This window comes from Rosa rugosa, chromosome 3, assembly GCF_958449725.1.
Source record: "Rosa rugosa chromosome 3, drRosRugo1.1, whole genome shotgun sequence".
Lineage (NCBI taxonomy): Eukaryota > Viridiplantae > Streptophyta > Magnoliopsida > Rosales > Rosaceae > Rosa > Rosa rugosa.
Window position 1 is genome coordinate 120850 of NC_084822.1, and position 18704 is coordinate 139553.

Genomic DNA, 18704 nt, shown 5'->3' on the forward strand with positions numbered 1-18704 from the left:
TGCTTCTTTGGCTAAGGTGTAGGTGCAAGAGATATTTAGATTGCATGGCATGCCTGAGAATATAATATCTGATAGGGATCAAGTATTCTTGAGCTTATTTGGTAGGCTTTCTTCAAGTTGCAGGGTACCAATTAAGCTCAGTAAATCATCAGCTTATCACCCTCAATCAGATGGTCAAATTGAAAATCTGAATAGGACTCTAGAGCAATACCTGAGGTATGTAGTAGGTGAGAAACCTCAAACATGGGTGCATGCAGGCACTACCTTGGGCGGAATGGTGGTATGGTGGTACAACACAGCCTACCATTCTGCCATCCAAATGACACTATTTGAGGCACTTTATCGATATGCACCACCTGCTGTCAACCCTTATTTACCTGGTTCAACAGTTATAGCTCAAGTTGATCAAAAATTCAGAAGCAGGGATGAACTTTTATTTGTGCTCAAAAGAAACCTGATGAGAGCTCAATGAAGAATGAAGGCATTCCATGAAAAGAAGCATACTGAGAGGACTTTTGAGGTAGGAGATATGGTTAGCTCGAGTTACAGCCCTATAAGCAACATTCTATGCATCAAAGTGCTTTTGAAAACTATCTGCAAAATATTATGGCCCTTTTAAAGTGGTTGCAAGGGGTTCAGTACGTAGCTTATAAACTCAGGTTGACACCCACTGCAAAAATTCATGACGTGTTCCATGTATAAGAAGAAAGTTGGTGATCAGGTGTCTGCGACGCCCAGCTTCCCCCCATCAGTGATCCAGCCAACCCCAAATGGACCTTCAGCTGTGTTGCAAAGGTCGGTAAAGAAACATGGAGCTGCAGCCACTTAATGGCTAGTTCAAATGGTTTGGTACATCACCTAAGGAAGCAACTTGGGAGTATGCTGAAGATATAATGCACAAGTATATAGATTTTGACTCAGAAAATGCAACTTGAGGACAAGTTTCATGTGCAGGAGGGAGTGATGTTATGATTCTCGATATGGTTATCCTAGAGAGTCGGGAATGGTTTCGCACTAATGGTTTCGCACAAGCTTCATACGCACCGTTTCATTTTATCGGCTGGGTTTTGTTTCTGTCGTGCACATGCATTGCACGTGTAAGCATCCTGTTAGGTTATTAGTTATTACAACATTAGAGTTTATTTAATATAACTCTTGGTTGTTGACAAGTGTCACAATCCTGCTACTCCTTGAGTGAGTACATTAGGTTTCCCATGTAATTCAACAGTCATCTATCTATGAAATTTGCTATTTCTCTTTCTTTTCTTTTTTTTCTTTTTTTTTAAGATTTCATTTCTCCGTTATGATTTAGGCTCATATCATATTCCTTCCGACTTTTGATATTCACATGCAATAGGGAATTTTGTAAATTTGAAGCCAAACTCTAACCGACCAAAGAAAACTCCAACAAGCCATTGGGATAAGGCTTATTGCGCCAAAGACCATTTCCTTTAACTTTAGCCCCAGCACCATAATAGTCGAATCGTATTAAGACTAGCCGGGACACGATATGTGATCATCACACCCTTAGGGCCCCATATACAACTCATCTCTCCCATGAATGCCGAAGCTTTGAAACCCGGGCGCAGAAGTACACGGCAAAACCACGTAGAAACCTTCTGAGGAAAAAAAATCCTCCGTCAGAGAGATGTCCACCACATCTGAGTCCACCATAGCAAGTTTAGAAGCCAAACTAGTATCCATCAAATCGATGAAAGACCTCTCTGTATGGGGTTGCTAATAACACAAACCGAAACCCTGACAGAGCGAGGGAGCGAAGATTTATTCCTCTCCTTAAAATCAATAAATGACATTTGTCACTTTTTTTTTTTTTTGAGAATAATCACATTTGTCACTTGGACTCGCTTCTTATCTACTCAGCTTAACGGCCTCTAACCATCCACTAACCATGTTAAACGCTAAAATAAAATTCTAACATTTATTCAAAAGGCGTATACCAAAAATCGATAAAAGACCAAAACATCCCTTCTTCTCCATTTGGAATTAGAAGCGCAATGCATGGAGTGTTTTGGATGGTATTCTCTCCTTAACTAAAGAACTGCTGCATCCACTAACACAGGCAGTAAGAAATTAATACCAAAGAACACCGAACCACAATCAACACATATATAGTTAAATATTCTTTGAATAAATATAATATTTTATAAATCGAACACAGATGCAACTTACAGTGGTGCAGTCAAAGTAATCCAACAATTGAATTTTAACTAAAAACAATATTAAAAAAATGACATAGATATACATGCAGTACAGATTTAAGAAGTATAATCCCTTTCACCAAAAAATAAGTACAATCCCTTTCACCAGAAAAGGAAGTACAACCCCAGTTAACAGTTTGATTCCACACCCAACTAGATATCTTAAAGATTTTCCATGGGTGTGAAGGGGATAGTTTTGGGTTTGACAACCCAATACCCGATAAAAATGGAAGCACATAATGAGATTACTGATAGCAAAAGGGCAAAAACACTAGCAGCACTGACTGAACTACTTTGTTTCACCTTCGTTAGCATAGAGATTTTCATAGATATATCCAAGGGAACCCAGTCACAGCTAACAGAATAGTGTCCAGAGCCATGCCATGGTTTTCCATCAACAGGATACCAGAATGCAACTGACATCTTACTTGATCCGCCAATTGTGAATTGAGCATCCTGCACAAATCAAGTAATACTGATTTTAGACTTCTTAAAAGTCTATATTTCTCTTGAAGTCATAAACAGAGGCCCCTTACAAGATGATTCTTTCAGTCAAACTCCCCCATTAATGAACTCTTATTTATTTTATTTATTTAAAAGAAAGAATATACAAGGTCAATATTTCACTTGAAATATGTGTGTATGGGCCCAATCTTGAGAAGACTCCCTCAAATTTGAAATTTGTGGCATTTCCAGCCACCATGCAATTTAACCAATGATCAGAACTATTCACTTTCTACATCCGAATGCAACAATCACCTGTACAAAAATCAGCCGAATCCAAAACCGTTTGATTTTCCAAACGTGCAAACAGATGCAGTTCAGTAGACAAAACTGGAATGAGAATGGACGTACTCAAGTAGCTAAACAGTTTTCGATTAGGCTGATTTTTGCAGGAATGATTCTTGCAAACAATGTACAGTTCCGATGATTGCATGCTGGAAATTGAAGGGTCCACCAAGCTCAAATTTTTCAGGGAGTCTTCTCTAGAAAGGCTCTACACACCGATAAGCATGTAATATGGTATCAAAGGTCAATTATAGGATGAGCAGGGTGTGGTACAAACCAGTCATCAATCCAAAAAGACTGCCAGGACTTAAATAGTGAAAAGAGAAAGTACATAGGGTGGATGAGTCCATAGCCATGAGGCCCAAAAGAAAAGAGTAGCTAGTGACCAAAAACAAGACCCCAGCCTCACTGAACAACAACTAACATATTCATCATAATAAAAAACAAAACAGCCCATAAACCAAACAAATAGCGCACTTGATCCCAAAGCTCATCCACTCCGACCCCTTCGTAAACCTCAAAATTTTTCTGTTTCGCTCCATCCATAAAACCCAAAACACTGCCAGCAGCACACAGCCCCAAAGGATTTTGTCTTTCCCTTTCTCCCAAAGCCATGAAGCGAGTGCTCAACAGCTCCTTTTGGAAAGAAAAAAAACGAACAAACGCCAATCTCCCTAAACACCTTACATCACAACTTCAAAGAACGACGGCAGTGGAGTAAGACATGGTTTGAATTTTTTTCTTTGCAAAAAATGCACCAGTTAGGAGAAAAAAATATGGAACGCCTCCTTTGGAAAAGATCACAAGTGTTAACCCTCCCAATAGCCACCAACCATACCAGAAATTTCACTTTAGGACGGCCAACGATTTCCAAAATATGAGACACAGGAAAGAAATGAGGAAGGTTATCCCTGTTACATAAAAAGAAACAATAACATTTGCAAGAATCATCCCTAAACTATCAAGATTGGTTGCTGCACAAGAGCCAAAGATATACTATTCCAACTTGTTTTGTCCTCCATCGATGAATAGAAGCGGGCTTCTTCCAAATTCCTTTAAAGAACAACCAGCTAAGCCACTTCAAGTCGTCAAGATTTCTCTTAAAGCTGAAATTCCAATTGTACGGATACAAGAAGAAATCGACGAATCTTGAGATACTCTCTTGTTGCTTGCTAGGGAGAGGATAAAATCTAGGACATAACACTTGCAACGGATCTTCCTTTACCCAATTATCCTCCCAAAACAAACTTACAGCATTGTTTGGCTCCAATTTTGTTGCAGCTGGTCAACAGTCTCTTTTCTGCGCGGGCGTGCCAGCACCGTTCGGGTGCGGTCGTTGGGGGTGTCCCTTGACCTGACTTCTTTTGAGCGACTGTAGACGAGGAGAGCACCAACCTCGTCGCAGGATTCTTTGTGCCTCGTGCTGGAGGACTTTGTCTTGTGTCACCAAGTCGATACTTAACGTTGTAGGTTAAGCAGAGCGAAATCACCAGGAAGTAGAGAGAAGTACTTGCTAAAGCGTGACTTTAGCTTGGCTGGGTTGCTAGGGCGTTACCCTTGCTTGGCTGGTTCCGTAACCGTTGTGGTCACGGTACTACAGTCGGCTCCCGAGGAGACTAGGACCGAAGCACTTTGACAGAGGGTTTGGTGGCACTGATAGTCGGCTCCTGAGGAGACTAGGACTTAGAGTGTGATCACCTATAAGAGAAAGAGAAGGAAAGGAGTTGCTCTTAGAGAGGTTTGCTCTAGAGAGAACTTAGATCATCTTAGAGATGTTTTGATGTATGAATGAGTGAATTGTTCTATGTTGTAGCCTCTATTTATAGGCTACCAAGCAACACTATTTGGCCTTAAACAACTCATAATGGGTTAGGTTTTAGCACTTAAACATTAATGGAATGTTAGGTTTTGAATACTTAAACACTTAATGGAATTTGTTAGGTTTAAGTCATTTTCTGCTCCCTTATCCCTCAATTTTTATCTCCACTAAGAACTCAGATTCAACCTTCGATTTCTTCATATGAAATGATCCACCATGAATGTAGATTATTGTGGTAAAATTTCAGAATTTATTTCCATGTGGTTGGGCCGGAAATGCTGCTGGACCTCTTATAGGTCCAGTTTCCAATTTTTGCTTCTGCAGAAAATTGGACTGTTTGTTTGAAGGTTTTCCACTCCGAACGGGCTTTGGCACTCTTCATAAGAAATGATCAATGGGATGTCTAGAATTAATCTGGAAAGTTTCAACTCATTTGGAGTTCGGATGGTTAGTCCGCCATCCCTCATTTCTTGTCTAGCTCGCTTTCTCCTAGCCGAAGTAGGAAAATGTGCTAAAGTTGATTTTTCATTTCCATGTTTGGTAGGCCTTATTTAGCCTCTTAATAATATATTTTTGAACTTATCGAAAATATATATGTGAGCCACTGATATTGGCTCAATTTCTCCAAGACACGCTTTGTCAAACCAAAATGCTCATTTTGGGTCCAAACAAGCATTACCCACAACAAACTTACAGCATGGTAAAAAAGAGGAGAAGCCAGAGAGATATCTTTCCAAGGGCTGGTAAGTTTGTTGACATTGACTAAATATATAAAGGACAAAATACTATTTACTCCCTATACTTATAGGATCTCGAGGTTTCAGTCTCTGACGTTTCAATTTCACCCAGATGATCCCTAAACTCTCTAATTTCACACAATAGGTCCCTACCGTCAATTTTTCGTCAAAAACTCGGTTATCTGACTAACGTGGCATTTTTTACGGCTAAAATGACTATTATACCCTCACCTTCTCTTTTTTTATTATTTTTTTATTTTTTCTCTGTTTTTTTTTTGTTTCCTCTTTTATTTTTACCTCTTCTTCTTCTTCTCTCTCTCGTCTTCATCCTCATCTTCACCGACAGGGAGCACTTCTCAACAAAATTGAATGACATCGAACGAAGCCCAGCCCTTATTCCTCTCCTAACCTACGCCTCCCTCCTCTCCTTATCCCAGGGTTCGAATCGAGAAGGGTCTCGACGGCAGGAGCGGCGAGAATTGGAAGCTGTTGGGTCGAGGTCGGCCATGAGCTCAGATCAAACGGCAACCGGAAACAAATCCGTTCTTCGCACTTGGCCTGTAGATCGGAGGTCTGGACGGAGGCAGCTTCCCGAGAGATGGAGTGGATATAGAAGAGTGCGGCGGTGAGGCCGAAGATGAGATCGGTGGAGAGGGGCAGCAGAGAAGGGGAGCACTCGGAGAGGAGGATGGCGAGCGTTAGGAGCAAAAAGAGGAAGAGAGCAGCGGCCCTTGACGAGTGGGTCAGCATCCAAGGAGGTCGCCAACTGGTGGACGACGGCGGCCAACCCGCCCCTGCGCCTCTGATTGACAAGCTTAAATCCAGCTCAATCTAGCCACATCTCTCTCCTCTGTTAGTGCATAATGCTAGTTTATCCTTCGATTGTTCTAATTTTGGTTGATTGCGAGATTTTGAGCTCTATGGGTCAAGATTGAACCAGAATAATCAGAGAAGCGTGAATGAGCGGTAGCCGGAGGCATCGACGACTCCGATTGTGCCTCGGCCGTCAACATGAGAAGGCCCGGCGATGATCGGGTTTGAGTTTACCCTGGGATATTGATCAGGTCGATTTTCTGCTCGTCGGTTAGGGCTCTGGAGGCTAAGAGGTTGGCGGAGATGGTGTGGTAGCGGCAGCGTTAGGGTTTAATTTGGAAGTTGAACCACCACCGATTGCGGCAGCGGAGGAGGCGGTTAGAGGTGTTGATGGGTTGTGGTTTTTGACGAGCCGGTTCAATTGAATATGAACTAGTTCTTGTGGGATTGATGCTACGTCAATATGAATGTATTAGTTTTCTCTGATGTGTTAGTTTGCTTGTTTTCTTCCTGTTGGTTTCGCCTTCTAGGTAGATGAGTTTTGCATGAACATCATAACAAGCTCCAGAAGTGCAGTTGAGGAGGTGCAAGGGTAGAGAGAGGAGGTTGGAGACGACGGAGAAGAGGTAAAAAGAAAAGAGAGAGAGAGAGAGAGAATTCTCAGTGAGGGTAAAATAGACATTTTAATGTGGAAGGGATGCCACATCAGCAATTTAACGGAGCTTTTGACGGAAAGGTGACGGCAGGGACCTATTGTATGAAATTAGAGAGTTTAGGGATCATCTAGGTGAAATTGAAACGTCAGAGACTGAAACGTCGAGACCTAAGTATAGGGAGTAAATAGTATTTTGTCCTAAAATAAACAACAGGCATGCGTCAAATTTGTAGAGTTTGTGCAAGTAAAAAAGCAAGGTCCCAAATGATTTACAACATGTTCATCACATGATTAAAGCAATCTTGTCGAAGGGAAATATTTTTCAATTGGCAACCAGGCTAGATAGTGTCAGTCATAATCATCTTGGTTCAATAAGAAACCACAACAGTTCAATCTGCAAGAAACTTGCACAACAGACAATACAAAATACACAAAACTAGGGGGGAAACAGTCATCTTTGAAATCCCATTAAAAATAAATAAAAAATCAAATTTGGTAGCTCAAAATTTGGAGGCTGACCTGTTGGAGGCGATCCATAGTTCTCAAAGGCCTAGAGAATTCAAAATAGTATGTACCCTTTTGACCATCTGATGCATAAGGACTATCTTCTTCCACAAAACCTGTCACAATAAAAGATGTAAAATTGAGGGGAAAAGACAGCTTTTGGGAGACAGAGAGATGAGTATATATTTTTATAATGCACGCTCAAGTCATAAATACAGGGCCTTTAAAATGGTGACCCTGAACATAAGCCAATAATTTTAAGCCAAAAAAGAGCTTATCTGAAGTTGACACAGGTTATCCAACTATATCTCAAGGTTGGAAAATAATATATGAACACCAGAATAACGAAACCATATCTATATGATTGATAACTACATCCCTATGATCAATAACTACCTGAGTGAACATTCAAGCTACTGTGCCACCAAGCGCCTTTCCAATCATTTTGTGCACTAGAATCATTTGCTGACAATGGAAACAGATAACCTTAATTCAAACCCTGAAAATTATGAACAAAAAAAGAAAGCAAAATATACATTGAAGGAGTTTTTTTCTTTTTCTGAGTGAGGTCTAAAACAGTACTGTTTGCAGTTGGTAAGTTTTCTAAAGGAGATAAGATGGGCAATGTTATTAAATTATATCATGTGCAGTTAGGAGCTTCTGTAACGGAAATAAATTATAACTGAAATCATATAGTACATAAGACAAAAGTCAGCTAGATGAACCAGAGATATTGTTGAGAATGAGCATTATCAAAATGGAGAACGCTTTTTAACATAGAACTATCTTGGAGGATCATGAAATTTGACATTGGAGTATTACAGAATAAGTTTAATGCTGCCTTTATGAATTGCAATCTCTTTGTAGTCACTATCTTCAGTGCTTGTTGCACTTCATTTAGATTTTCTTATATTGTAAAGCTAGTGCCTTTTTCTAATATACAGACATGCCTTATTCTGCCATTCATAGAAAAGTACCAGTACGATAAATAGTCTTAGGAATACCTGAAGAGCTAATTCCATCTAGGTATCTACAGTGTGGGTTCCAACCATAAAGATCAACCAAATGACCAAACCTGCTAAAAAGAAATAGTAAGCAAAGACAATAAAATGACAGCATACAAATTAAATCTGAGTCCATTTGGCAAACATGTGGATCATTAGTATAAAACTCAATATGGGATTGCACTGCTGCACCTGTCACCTCCATTTCCATCCCTGTTGTCCACTGGGTTGCCACCATAGAGACGTCCAGGAATTGCATTTCCAATAGAGAAATGCATAATGTCAACTTCATGGGATTTGCAAGTCTTGTTTGTGCAAGAGTCAACTCCTTCCTTACAGCCGCCCATCTAGCAATACAAAATCCCTTTTGGTTTGAAGCTCCCAGTATATGAAGGAAAAGCCAACATAAAACAAAATATTTTGTACAAGTTTATAGAAAAATGAAAAGAACAAATCCATAGTTCTATGGGCCAAGTGAAGAAACTTACATTATGATAAGTTGCAGCTTCGCCAATTTGAAACATGAGGGCAACAGATGGGCATTTGGTATTCTCACTACGTAAGAAAATCAAACAAGAGGTAAAATGAAATATAATTAAAAAAAAAAAAAACATTCAACAATGTCATTCATGTTAAGTAGTAAGGCATGACATTCACTGGTAATGCAATTTAAGCGCTGAGGTATGGAATAGCTTATAAGAATTCATTCATCTAAACAACCATAATAACCGTACACATGTCGTAGAATAATGATACCACTGACGAGCTAATGAAACAAAAAGTGTAGCAAGACATCCATAAAGGACAGTATCTAATCGCACTTCAGTTTCCACTAAACGTAATAAGTAGAACAAAATCAAACAAAGAAAAAATTAGTTAGTTCAACCGAAAAAATGAGATTAGGAGACATACCCTTTTGAGTAAGCGTAATCCCCATCAACTTGAACCATAAAGAAGACATCACGGCCATCATGCAAAGCCTGTATGAAACCAACGTACACTAACTAGGTCAAAATACAACCAAAAAGAGAAACAAGAAAACAAAGTCCAAGGTTTGGTTTAAATCGAAGAGTACCTTGACGGTCATCTTTCCACCTGTGTATTCGGTTTCAGCATCTGGGTCAAGAGCAGGGAGAAGAGAGAACTCGGACCCATCCGTGTCCTTCCAATCGTCGGCGTGACCATCGAGGGTGATAAGGCCGGGCCCGAACTGGGCCTGGATTCGGATGTCTGAGTCGGACTCGCAGCTCCATTCACCCGACTCTTCGTGCGAGTTGACCCGTTGTAGCAGAGGCACACAAAATACTAACAGCAGTAGCCATGGTCGAAGCATTGTAGCGGACAATCAACTCTGGGGCTTCAGTTTGATACTTCTGCATCCCGTGAAGATTAGTATTCGAGCTTGACTGATAATACGATTTTTCTAATGACGACTTTATTTTTGGATCTCATTTTGTTTTCGCATCCGAGTCAGTTGCGGTCATACTACTATTCTTCTCCTAAAAAAAAAAAAATATATATATATATATATATTCAACAGTCAGTTGCGGTCATTATTCTATATATAAAGGGTGAGTGTTACTGTTACACTATTGCTAAGAAGCGGAAAATCCGTGTTTGTCCTCACTGTTCGAGGAGAATATCAGGTTGGTGGAAAAGTCATTTTTGTCCATACTTTTCTCAACGATCGGGTTTGGAGCCGAGTGGCTCACATCAAGATCAAAAAAAGCGAAATAAGAGAGAAGAAGAAAAGAGGGATAGAAGAGAGGGGAATCTTGCAGCGAGTCTGGAAGGTCAAAAAAAAGGAGAGGAAGAGAAAAGAAAGACAAGCAAAATAGAGGAAAGGAGAAGATCTCGGCGAGAATAGACCGGTTGCAAGGTATTTCTGAGAATTGGGTTTGTGGTTTTGTTCTTGATTGTTTTGAATCGTTTTGTGTTTTTTGTTTTTGGGTTTTTTCTTCATTTGTTAAATGTTTTTGGGAGGATAGTTGTTTTTGGATATTTTGAATGAACTGGAGGATGGTAAGGTTTTGTTATTTGGTGAATTCATCTGTGTAAGTGAGGGTTTTGTTTATGAGGGTACAGCTACATTTAGTTTGTGGTTTTGGTGAATAGACAGTCTAGGAGGTTGAAAAAAGGAGAGGAAGAGAATCAAGATCAAGATCATACCATTAGTTCAAAATCGGTGATCAAAATCAACTACGGTGAACAGCGGGTAAGAGTTTAGTTTTCTAGAATCAAGATCAACATCATACTTCTTCACTTTCTGTTCACATATCCAAAGTTATTGCGTTTGATTTTGACCATATTGTTATCTTTCTGAAAATGATTGATCTGAAATCCCTTTTTTTTGTTGTTCGCAGTCTCTATCAAAGTTCAAACACTGAGGTCAAAAGAGGGGCCGACGAATTAATTTGTCTTCGTTTTGGAAGAGGTATATCGCATATTCTTGAGTTATAACATCGATTGGTATGAGTTTAATATCTTTACCTTGATAACAATTCATTTCTGAAATTTGCAATTTGTCAAAACCGAAACCTCTGTTGTTTCCCTCTTTCGTTGATTAAACATGAATTGATTTAATTATTCATATCCAGCTGAATTCAAAAGTTTTTATTCTTTTTTACTAAATATACTATATTCCATTGGTTTAAGTTTTGATGAGTTTAGGTATGAGAGAAAATAGATTCATATATAGCTTTGTTGAAATTTTGATACAAGTTTTAAACAAATTTACAATTTTTAGGTTTTGATTAGTGTGTTGTTAAGTTTAAAGGTTGGTATGGTCTTGGATATAATAGATATAAGGTGTAAGTGGATGTGAAATTACATTAGCAGCTAAATCAGATTTGATGTCATAATGGTTTACAGTTGCTTCATTATGTTCAATTGATGCTGAGAAACAACTATTATATAACAACATGTAGTTCTGTTCTGTTTAACAGGTCTGGATCTTTAGATCCAACCTTCATTTGACATGTAGTTCTGTTCTATGTTTTCTTACTTTAAACTCTCTCTCTTTAAATACTTTCTGATATAATTGGTTCATGTTCATAGATAAACTACTTGCTAATATGAATCCATATAAAAGATTCAGTCCTTGACATATATAACAAATGTTGAAAAAACAAAAAAATGAAAGTAAAAGCAATAACAAATATCAAACTCTTTCCCATGAAAAATAGTCCTGAGAAACAACTATTATATGCTGAAGATTCTATTATCATCATTTATTAGCTATATTGACTATATGAAAGTATAAGTGTGTTTCACAATTTTTCAAGCTTTTTGGTTTGTGAATATAAAATTTCTCATCATATCAAGGTTCACTGATTGAATTATTCAATATATGCAGGAAATCAATGTGTAGTTTTTCGTGACATTCGTAACTGTTCTTACTCATTATATAACTAAAAATATTATAATCCAGATGAATCTGCAAGTTTGATATTAGACAAAAACACAATACAGTTAAGAGTAAGATATAATAGTTCATTTGAGGATGATTTGCTTTTTGGTTGAAATAATGTTCAAAGTTGTTTTTCCTTTTCTACTAGCTCTGAGTTTCTTTATGGCTGTCAGTCGAGGATAATTTGCTTTTTGCTTTCTACTCATAAACAAAATTAAGCTAAACATAAGCTATAACAAAGACTCATGATAATAAGCTTGGCATATGTAGTAATCCATTTATACAAAGTATAATAACCTCTGTACACAAATGTTTTCTTTTATTAAATCCATGTAATATAATGACTGCTTATTTGCTTTTCTTTTTATGTAGGGAGAAAAGGGTCAGTGTATTTGCGCGTTCGGGAAATCTCCATCAAATGTAGCTATCAAGCTGTGAGATACAGGCGTAGAAGCGTAGCATCAACTGTCCGATCTCACTGCCCATCTAATGCTTATTTTGCTGGGTATTCTTGGATTGCATTAAAAATGCGTTATTTGTCCTTTTGCAGAGTTATAGAAGTTCTTTGAATGAAGGCCACTCAATTGCAATGGGCATTGGATGGAGGAGTTTGTGTGTGTAGTAAAGCACTGGAATTTCTATCTGGGTTAGTGATTTTTTGAGTCACTTTGTGAAAAATGAAACAAAGCTTTAGTCTTTCAGTTCCACTTTATGATGTCAAAATGTTGTAGTTATGTACCAATTTGGTCCTTTGTTCAGTGGATTGAGAGGCCACAAATGTGACCATGGCCATTTGTCTTCTTTTTTTTTTCCTCTCTTTTTTCGGTTAACATGAAGAGAGAAAAGGCTGAGTGTTTTTGGGTTCCTCCTAATAATCAGGAGACGAAGAAGAGGATGAAGAGCAGCAATATCATTGTTCAGAGAGCCAAAAGTTTGAGGAACAAATTTTGTCTTCTTGGTGCCTTTTCTTGGATACGGACTATGATCTGGCTTTAAATCATGGTCCATTCTCAACCTGATAAGCAACCATTCTCTATAAGGTGATCATTTGATTTCCGGTTTTTGGTTTCCGATTATATTTCATCATCTTTGTTTAAGTTTTGTTGTATGTTTTCATGTGTAATTGGACAATTCTAGAATTAATGGTCACCGCCTCATTTAATTCATTCTTGGAGGTACTACTTGATTATTAACTAAGATTCCTTTTGTTGTGAATTTGGCTCGTTGATATGCCTAAGTTGATTAGGATTCAAGGCAAAACCAGATGGGTAAATGAAGATTAGTGCGCACAGGAATTCTTCTAGTATCCTAACGGGTTTTGGAATAGGAAGAGTTATTCCTATTAATTTAGACCTGGACAGTAAGTTCTATTCTAGTTAGGAATAGGAAAGCTAGCTCCTTTTCCTTGTTCTAATAGTTTTAGGAATCCTAATGTGATATGTTTGTAACCAGCACCTACAATCTATAAATAGGGCTGCAGGGAGGTCACATAACGTGTCCTCAGATCAGAGAAGAGATCAAAGAGAGATCTCAGAGAGTTCTCAGTTAAAATACAAACACAGGGGCAGGGAGAGCCAAGGGTGATAGAGAGATCTAGCAAAGGGGTTGGGGATTAGCATAGGGATTTCAATAAGTACTTGTAATCAAGTTGTTATTCTCCATAGTGCTAGTGATTCTCAAGAGAGATCACACAGAGGACGTAGGCAAAGTTTTTGTCGAACCTCTATAAAATTCTGTGTTCGTGTGTGCTGTGGTTTCCTTATGTTCTTGCTGTGATATTTTGCATCATCATCCTATTATTGTTTGCACAGTCATAAGCCTATAAAGAGAAACAAGGTTCTGGGTAAAAGGTGCATATTTACTAGACCTTTTGCTACTGTCTTGCTATTTCAAAATTTACATGACAGATTTTGTCTGAGCATTTTCATTGTAATTTCACATCCCTTGGATTTTCAATTAATGCCATAGAGATTGTTAATAAACTTGAGCTTGAGCTTCATTGAGTTGCTTTGTCCCTTGAACCGTTCTCTATTTTGTTTTGATAACCATTTCATCCATATGAATGTCTACAGAGTATGAGCAAGGTCCTTTTACATCAATATTGCATTCAAATAGGAAACGTCCTTTTACAATCAGGACAATATTGCAGTTTCTTCATATCTTTCAGCATTGATACAGAATACTGTTTTGATTTGGGAATCAGGAGTTGCTCTTTACCTCTTTAATTTTTTGTTTTTATTTTTTTTTCTGTAGTTCTTCCTAAAAATCTTATTTGTGACATTGGTGATTCTTTGATGAATGTTAAATCTATCAAAAAGGTAAGCATCTTTCTGGTAGTTGAATGTCTTTGGTTGTAATTTCACTTGAGTTCTGCTAAAACCCTTCAAATTTTTCTTGGTTCCAGCTCTCTCTTTCTCGCTGCCAACTTCACAGTATACAGTCTTCACTCAAGTCATCTGTTGAACTGAAATGCTTATATAGCTGTTTTTACCCCAATTCGTTAGTTCTTTCTACTTTGTTTGTACAAATAAGCATATCTTTTGTCTTACTTTTTGTTTTGTGGAATTTCTGAAGTGCAGGGTTTAGAAAATCAGATTAAGTTATAGGTGTTCTTCAGATTAAGTTTTTGATTGGATTTTTCGACTTCGGATGACAACCCTTGCAAATGCAATTGAAGAGATGTTAGGTACGTCCATTCTGTTGCTATATTGACTGATAAGAGATTGCTTGCTTGACCTTACGGTTTTAACACTTCTTACTGTATAATTGTCTCATAATCTGGAGGTAGCATACGTCCTAATTAATACTTTGACATTTTTCATATACTGCTTAGCATATTGTGTACACACATAATATTTGTGTATTTACTTCCTTTGTTTGCCTCTTAGAATATCAAAGATAATTTAATTTGAATATAAACATTGATAAATGCTGTGCACTTCAGTAGTTGGGTTGTGTATATGCTGTTTTATTTGTTAATGAGGAGGAATGCCATTTTATTATGGGAACTGGACAGTATATTGAATCCAAGTACTTCCTTTGTTTGCCTCTTAGAATATCAAACAAATATGATAAATGTTTGGCTGTAATTTTTATTTGGAGGATAACCCTTGGATTGGTAGTGCACTGATCATCTTAAAAGCCAAGTAATGCCAAGACTAACAGAGGAGCTATATCTCTTACGTGAAAATCACTAAGAAACAAATTCTCAGACAAATTCAACATGCTTTGGTCTTTCATTTTTGTTTCCTATACAAAAATATCTTTTGTTCTGTATAAGTTCAATGCTCTTTCTCCACTGCAAATTGCTCAGAACTCATTGGTAGAAGACTCATCGAAGCGGCCAAAATAAGAGCTGAAAGTTACAGTGGAGGAATAAAACATGACTTAAGTGTGGCAATAGCCCTTACCCGATGACAGAATTTCCATCACCTGAAGCTTTAAAACAACAGATTATTATCTCAACCGAACCACCAAAAGTTGGCGAAGGTAATGACAAGGATTCATCTGAAAAACTGGAAAAGGGTGAGCTGAGCAATACAGTTTATGTTCTCCCCAATTTTGTTTTTCAGTGTGTGCTTCTTTACATTACTTCTTTTAATCGGTACAGAGTGACAGTGGTAGATAAACTGAGAACAAAACTGCAGCTGACATCAAACCTATCCAGTACGAACTCTGAAGCACCTATCCATTATGGTGTGGAACATAAAAAAATTTATGCTGGAAAAAACATAGGATGGTTTGGAATAGGCTCTAGAGGTTGGTGAAAAAGTAAGACGTCTTATTTTGAGTAAGCCTTTTGTTATATGTGTTCTCTAGCAGTTGTCATGATGTAATGATTCTGATACTTTTGTTATATGTGTTGTGTTATAATCTCTAGGTTCACACAGGAACATTCTAAGGACTTACCCCAAAGAAAATGTTGGATGGATGCATGGAGCTCAAATGGTTGTGTCTAATATGCAGGTTAGTTTTGCAGTTTCATGAAAACTTATTGGAACCTAATAATATGTCAATGACCTTGATCGATAAGAAATATAACCCGATCCCTGCATTTAAAATTTTATGACAGGGATGTGACAAAGCACGATGGTTGATGTATGGGATGTTTAGAGCCAATGAGAATGCGGTTACTTGAAAAAGCCTGCCTTTTTATGCACAAGGGCTCAAATGATGAGGTAGCCAATTTTTAGAGGAAGAAAGGCGGTTCTATCCAGCATGTCCCACCTGCTCTAAACAAATGAGAAAATAACCACAAAGCCAACGTCTAATCTGCCCTTATCACGTCATGTAGCAGGCTGTTTATAGGTAACACAATCCATTGCCACATCATTGACATTTATGCTTACTCCATACAAAGTTTCAATTATTTTAATTTATAGAACCAAATAATCACTCTTTCTTATTGCAGTAATATATAAGAGAGGGGAGTAGAGTAAGTTCTGAAAAGGTAACTTCATACTTTTTCTTCTCCATTCCTTTTTTCGATCAATTAAATAACTTTGGTCATTTACTTCTGCTCTACTATGTTATATTGCAGGCCAATTCTTAGGTGCGGGTAGCCGCACCACGTGTACGGTGCGGCTGCCCAATCAAATTTAAGAAATTTTTGTCTTTGTTCCGAAATTGTCCCTGATTTTTAAATGTGAAATACCCAAAATACCCCCCTGCTAGGGGAATGATTGGCCTGCCGCACCACGTGTCGGTGCGGCTGCCCCACGCAAGAATCACTCTATATTGCATTACACTTCCATATTGACATTATTACTTATGTTTTCCAATTACAGCAGCTCAACTGAAATTTCAGAGGAGCTATCATCTATTGCAAATACGGATCCGACTTTTGTCACCACTACAAGCCCAAACCATTTGTTGTCAAGCCTGACCATGTTTGCTATATGTACATGAACACCTGCTCTCAGTAGCATATCTAACTTTGAAATCTGGCCAACTTACCAGATTTTTGAACATGTAAAACAATATATAATATATAATGTAGCAATCTTATATAGACAATGTTTCTAAATTCAGTAGCATTGAATCAAACGATATTGCTCATATTCCCGCAGCATCGCGCGGGCACCCTTTCTAGTCTAACATAATTAGAGACCAAGAATAGTATAACAATCTCTTGGAGAATGTGAGGTTCTTAATTATTCAGATCAAGAATTCTATTTACGATTTTAATTCATCAAATTCAAATAATATTATAAGATGAACAAATTGAATTCATTCGGTCGATTTAGAAAAATACATACTTCGATAACAAAAAACTACCAATCTCTTGCGTATTATAATTTGGTGATTGGTACCCGAAGGAATCAATATGAGATGCTTTCAAACTTTTCGATTCAAGGAATCAATATGGATCTTGATTAATGACTTAAGCGTGCAGACTTGCAGCGAGGGATCGTCTCGCGGAGTTCTGAGTATGGTGGAGCAAACTGTGGGTTCTGATATGCTTGAGGCGGAGAATGTCGAGGTATTGGAGATTCCTCACTCGCCACGGGGGCGGTTACTCCTTGGCGATATGCCCATTGATCAGCCCGGTCGGAGTATGACAGAGGAGCAGATCGCCGAAATGAGGGCGACCTGGGGGATTCCGGGCAACGTATTGTTGCGCCCCTTGAGGGATGGTGAATATTTTAGCCACCCCGAGGTGGGGTGGGCATGCTTTTACGAGTACCAGCTCAAGTGTGGGTTGACGTTTCCGATACCGGAAGAGTTGCAGTACCTGCTGTCGTGTTTGAATATATCGTTGGGGCAGCTATCGCCAAACACGTTGAGGCAAGTGATGGGAGTGTTGCTATTGTGGAAGTTTAGCAGGTTGATGTGTCCCAGCATTGGCGAGTTTAATTCTTTGTTGAAGATGCAATACTCGACGAAGGCTGGCGATAGCGGGTGTGTTAATTTTAGGGCACGCGGCCGCGCGATTATTGAGGATCTGCCATCGAATATTTATGCTCGCAGGAGGGGCAGACCTTTCCTGGTTAGGGGCCACTGGCAGAACCCGGACATGATGCATCGGGTTCTTACTCGCTTCCAGCCTATCTGTGAGTATCGTGATTGCGTGTTTGGTGAATTTCATTCTGCCATTGGTGTGCTAACAGCAGGTCTTTGTATCGTAGTGAGGCAGGAGACCACCCTGACTACGCTAGAGCAGAAGCGTGTGGCGAGGGTGCGGGGCGCGTTCCCCAGGGGAGCAAGGGGGTTCTATCACCTGTGTAGGCTCCCGATATACTAGAGGTGGGAACTGGGGAGGCGTCCGGGTGAGGGGCTGTTTATTTTTATGATGTCTAACCATTGTCTGTTTATGGTTCTGTTAACATTATGTTCTTGTGTTGCAGCCATGGTTCTAAAAATCGATCTGGGCGCCCGCTTAGGCGCTGGGCGCTGAGTGACCGCCCCGATTTTGGGCTAGGCGACAGGGGAGATCGGGTTGTGTTTTGACGGGCGCCTAGGCGGGCTAGGCGGGAGTTGGGCGTTGGGCTAGGCGCTGGGCGGGCTGCTCGAATGCATCTGTTCTCCTCTCTCTTACAGTTTCTCTCTCCTCGACGACACGACAGCTCGATTCTCTCTCTATTCTCTCCTCACGTCGTCCATCAATTTGTAGTTGGCATCTCTCTCATCTCCTCAAATCTGTCCCTTTCTCCCTCCTCTTTAAACTAATTTACTGCAAACCAAACCACGCCATACAAAAAGATTGAAGCTTTGAGTTGGGTTTCAAACTTTCAACTGAAAAAGCAGAAGAACCC

At 38.9% G+C, this 18704-nt stretch overlaps 1 protein-coding gene and 1 long non-coding RNA gene across 16 annotated transcripts; one reads left to right on the top strand and one right to left on the bottom strand.

Annotated features, from left to right (window-relative positions):
* Positions 1-2133: 2133 nt before the first annotated feature.
* LOC133740920 (uncharacterized) lies at positions 2134-10023 on the bottom strand. The gene is made up of 8 exons (XM_062168854.1): positions 9616-10023; positions 9453-9520; positions 9029-9095; positions 8733-8887; positions 8541-8611; positions 7933-8001; positions 7552-7652; positions 2134-2675 (listed from the first exon to the last, which is right to left on the bottom strand). The coding sequence occupies exons 1-8, from the start codon at positions 9871-9873 to the stop codon at positions 2382-2384; spliced, it is 1083 nt and encodes a 360-aa protein (XP_062024838.1). The 5' UTR covers positions 9874-10023; the 3' UTR covers positions 2134-2381.
* A 211-nt stretch (positions 10024-10234) lies between these two features.
* Positions 10235-16979, top strand: LOC133740921 (uncharacterized). 15 transcript variants are annotated; one of them, XR_009861509.1, is made up of 14 exons: positions 10239-10755; positions 10904-10974; positions 12322-12416; positions 12500-12595; positions 12829-12989; positions 14203-14267; positions 14354-14381; positions 14524-14635; positions 15263-15474; positions 15560-15720; positions 15830-15915; positions 16022-16257; positions 16361-16399; positions 16737-16979. It is a non-coding gene; the product is annotated as an uncharacterized LOC133740921 (long non-coding RNA). The 15 variants fall into 15 exon arrangements; XR_009861510.1 differs by having other exon boundaries at positions 14529-14635; XR_009861515.1 differs by having other exon boundaries at positions 10237-10436; positions 10656-10755; positions 14203-14635.
* The last annotated feature ends 1725 nt before the right edge of the window (positions 16980-18704 follow it).